Source organism: Dipodomys ordii, unplaced genomic scaffold (genome assembly GCF_000151885.1).
Source record: "Dipodomys ordii isolate 6190 unplaced genomic scaffold, Dord_2.0 Scaffold124, whole genome shotgun sequence".
NCBI lineage: Eukaryota > Metazoa > Chordata > Mammalia > Rodentia > Heteromyidae > Dipodomys > Dipodomys ordii.
In genome coordinates this window covers 18,663-20,998 of record NW_012267340.1, presented here as the reverse complement: position 1 = coordinate 20,998, position 2,336 = coordinate 18,663, and the positions used below count along the sequence as shown (strand labels likewise).

General features: G+C 56.9%; 1 protein-coding gene across 1 annotated transcript in view; it reads right to left on the bottom strand.

Annotated features, from left to right (window-relative positions):
• Positions 1-1,426: 1,426 nt before the first annotated feature.
• Aadacl2 (arylacetamide deacetylase-like 2) overlaps positions 1,427-2,336 on the bottom strand; it is a 12,757-nt gene continuing 11,847 nt past the window's right edge. Inside the window, exon 5 of the mRNA XM_013029902.1 lies at positions 1,427-2,026. Within this exon, the coding sequence (XP_012885356.1) occupies positions 1,427-2,026 (600 nt within the window). The remainder of the gene's footprint in view (positions 2,027-2,336) is intronic.

Below are 2,336 nucleotides of genomic sequence, written 5' to 3'. Positions count from 1 at the left end.
GGCGTGGGGGCCTGAGCACGTCTGGAGCGCCTCACAGCGGCGTGGGGTCGCGGCCGTTGGTTAATGGAGGTCTTGGCATCACCCTTGCTCCAGCACTGAGAGAAGGCGGCCGTGCGCCATGCCGCTCCCTGGGAGAGGAACGGCGGCAGGGGTGGGTGTGGGCTCCCGCGCCGCCGGCCCGCTCATCCCCGCGGAAGGACACCTGTCAGCACCGGGTGTCGCCCTGAGCGCTCGCCATCCCGGCCGGCCAGCGGGGGCTGCGCGGTCCTCGTCCTCGCCATCCCGGCCGGCCAGCGGGGGTTGCGCGGTCCTCGTCCTCGCTATCCCGGCCATCCCGGCCGGCCAGCGGGGGCACCTCAGCGCGGGAAGCCAGGCGCTTTGCAGTCGGCGTGGATGGCATCGGTGGGGCGGGTGGAAGGGCGGCCCAGGCCCATCGGTGGGCGTTGGGGATGTCCGGGGCCACGGACGCCCATGGTGGACAGCTGACCTTGGTTCTGTGTTAGCAACTTGGGCCACGCAGATGGATGAAACTAGACGGAAGGAAGCATGAGGGGGCCTGCGCATAGCACGACTGCAAACCAAGTCGTCTTTACTTTCTGCAAACATTCAAGGTTTGGAGAGTTGCACGCAGGAAATACAAGAGTAACCGCTGTTCTTGTTTTCATCAATTGGAAATAATTTCTTGACACACACACACAGGCACCGTGGCCACAGTGGATGTGTGAACAAGAGCGAAGGGCACGGGGGCTGGAGAAGAGGGGGTGGCCGCGCCCTTGCCACCAGACTCCCCAGAGGCCGGCCCGGCCAGCCCACCACCCAGCACAGAGACAGCCTCGCTCCTGCGACTGCGCTGGGGCCAGCTGCACGTGTTCACGGGAGCGGGAGACCTGTCCACCGCAGCACTGCGGCTACCGTGTCCCGCCTGCGCCCGGCAGGAGCCAGCTGGCCTCCCTGCCCCACAGGCGAGGGACTGCCCCTGCAGGACTGCCCCTGCTGTGCCGAGTCCTGTCCTCGAGAGGGGTGTCCTGCGTGAGCCGGGAAGGGTGCCGTCCGCATCCACAGTGGACACGCTCAGCAAGAGTGGTGGACAGATAGATCCCGTCCTGGGTCCGGCCTTGGCATGGCAGCTGCCCACGCCAGAAGCCCTCAGACAGCCAGGATGCGGGAGTGCCCAACCCCGCCACGCGGCCGCCAGCCGCACGCTTTGCCCGTAACCACATCCACACGGCAGGCCCCACTGCTCTTGATCAACGGCAGCAATGTGTCCTTGGAATAATAAAATGCCTTCGTTTCCCATGACTGGGAAAGTGAGCGATACGCAGTAACCCTTATTTTGATTTTAACTATTTATTATGACTTCATTCTGTGCATCAAACTTGGTGTGTATTACATGTCTAAGCAAGTAATACCTAGATAGATGTCTCATTTATAGATTTTCTTCTAACCAACTTATATACTTATCTTTGACTCTGTGGCCCAAGTGTAGATGGAATGGTGAGTTTATGAATGCTAGAGCCCCGTGGAATCCATCCTCTACGTGGTCGTGAGTAACGTTCACGCCAGCATTTTGCAGTCGGGTGACATAAATGAGTCCGTCATCTCTCAGGACATCGTGCTCACAGGTGAGCACGTAGGTCAGCGGCAAGGTCTGAAGCTCAGAGTCGTTAGCTATCAAAGGCGAAATGTGTGCTACCGAATTGAGATAAGAAGCATTAAAAATTCCAGTAATGGGTTCAGTATACACATGGTTCTTTTTATACTTCTCAGGAAGGAAGGTACTCCAGTTAACAAACTTTAGCAGATGTTTGTGCTCTTGAGGCACATGCTGGTTTTTCCACATCGCTTGGGGCAGGGCTTGGTCTTTAGTTACATAGAGGCACCCTAGCTTAATGAGCACCTTTCTTGGCAGGATGGGGCCATATTCATTCTCCATGTGTGACGGCATGAGCGTATCGAACAGTTGCAGCCCAGGGTAGATTAAGGCCTGCGCCTTAATTTTATCTTTGAATTCCGGATCATTCTTTAGCTGAAAAGCATAATGAAATGTTAATGAGTCAGAGGCTTCAACCGTCTGAGGTCAGTAGTTCATAAAATTTCTAAATCACTGGTAATTACTCTCACAACTCACAGACAAAGCAACGTGAACAATCACGCATGCACACGTACACGTAGGGCCACCAAGCAAATACGAGTGTGCCATTCCTAGGAAAGGCTGTCGGAGACCATCTTGGTGTGAGCCAGCCTAGACAAGAGCAACAAGAACAGGGTCAGGTTGGTGAGCGGCTGTGCGGCGGGTGTGAGGGATGGGAGCAGGGTCAGGTTGGTGAGCGGCTGTG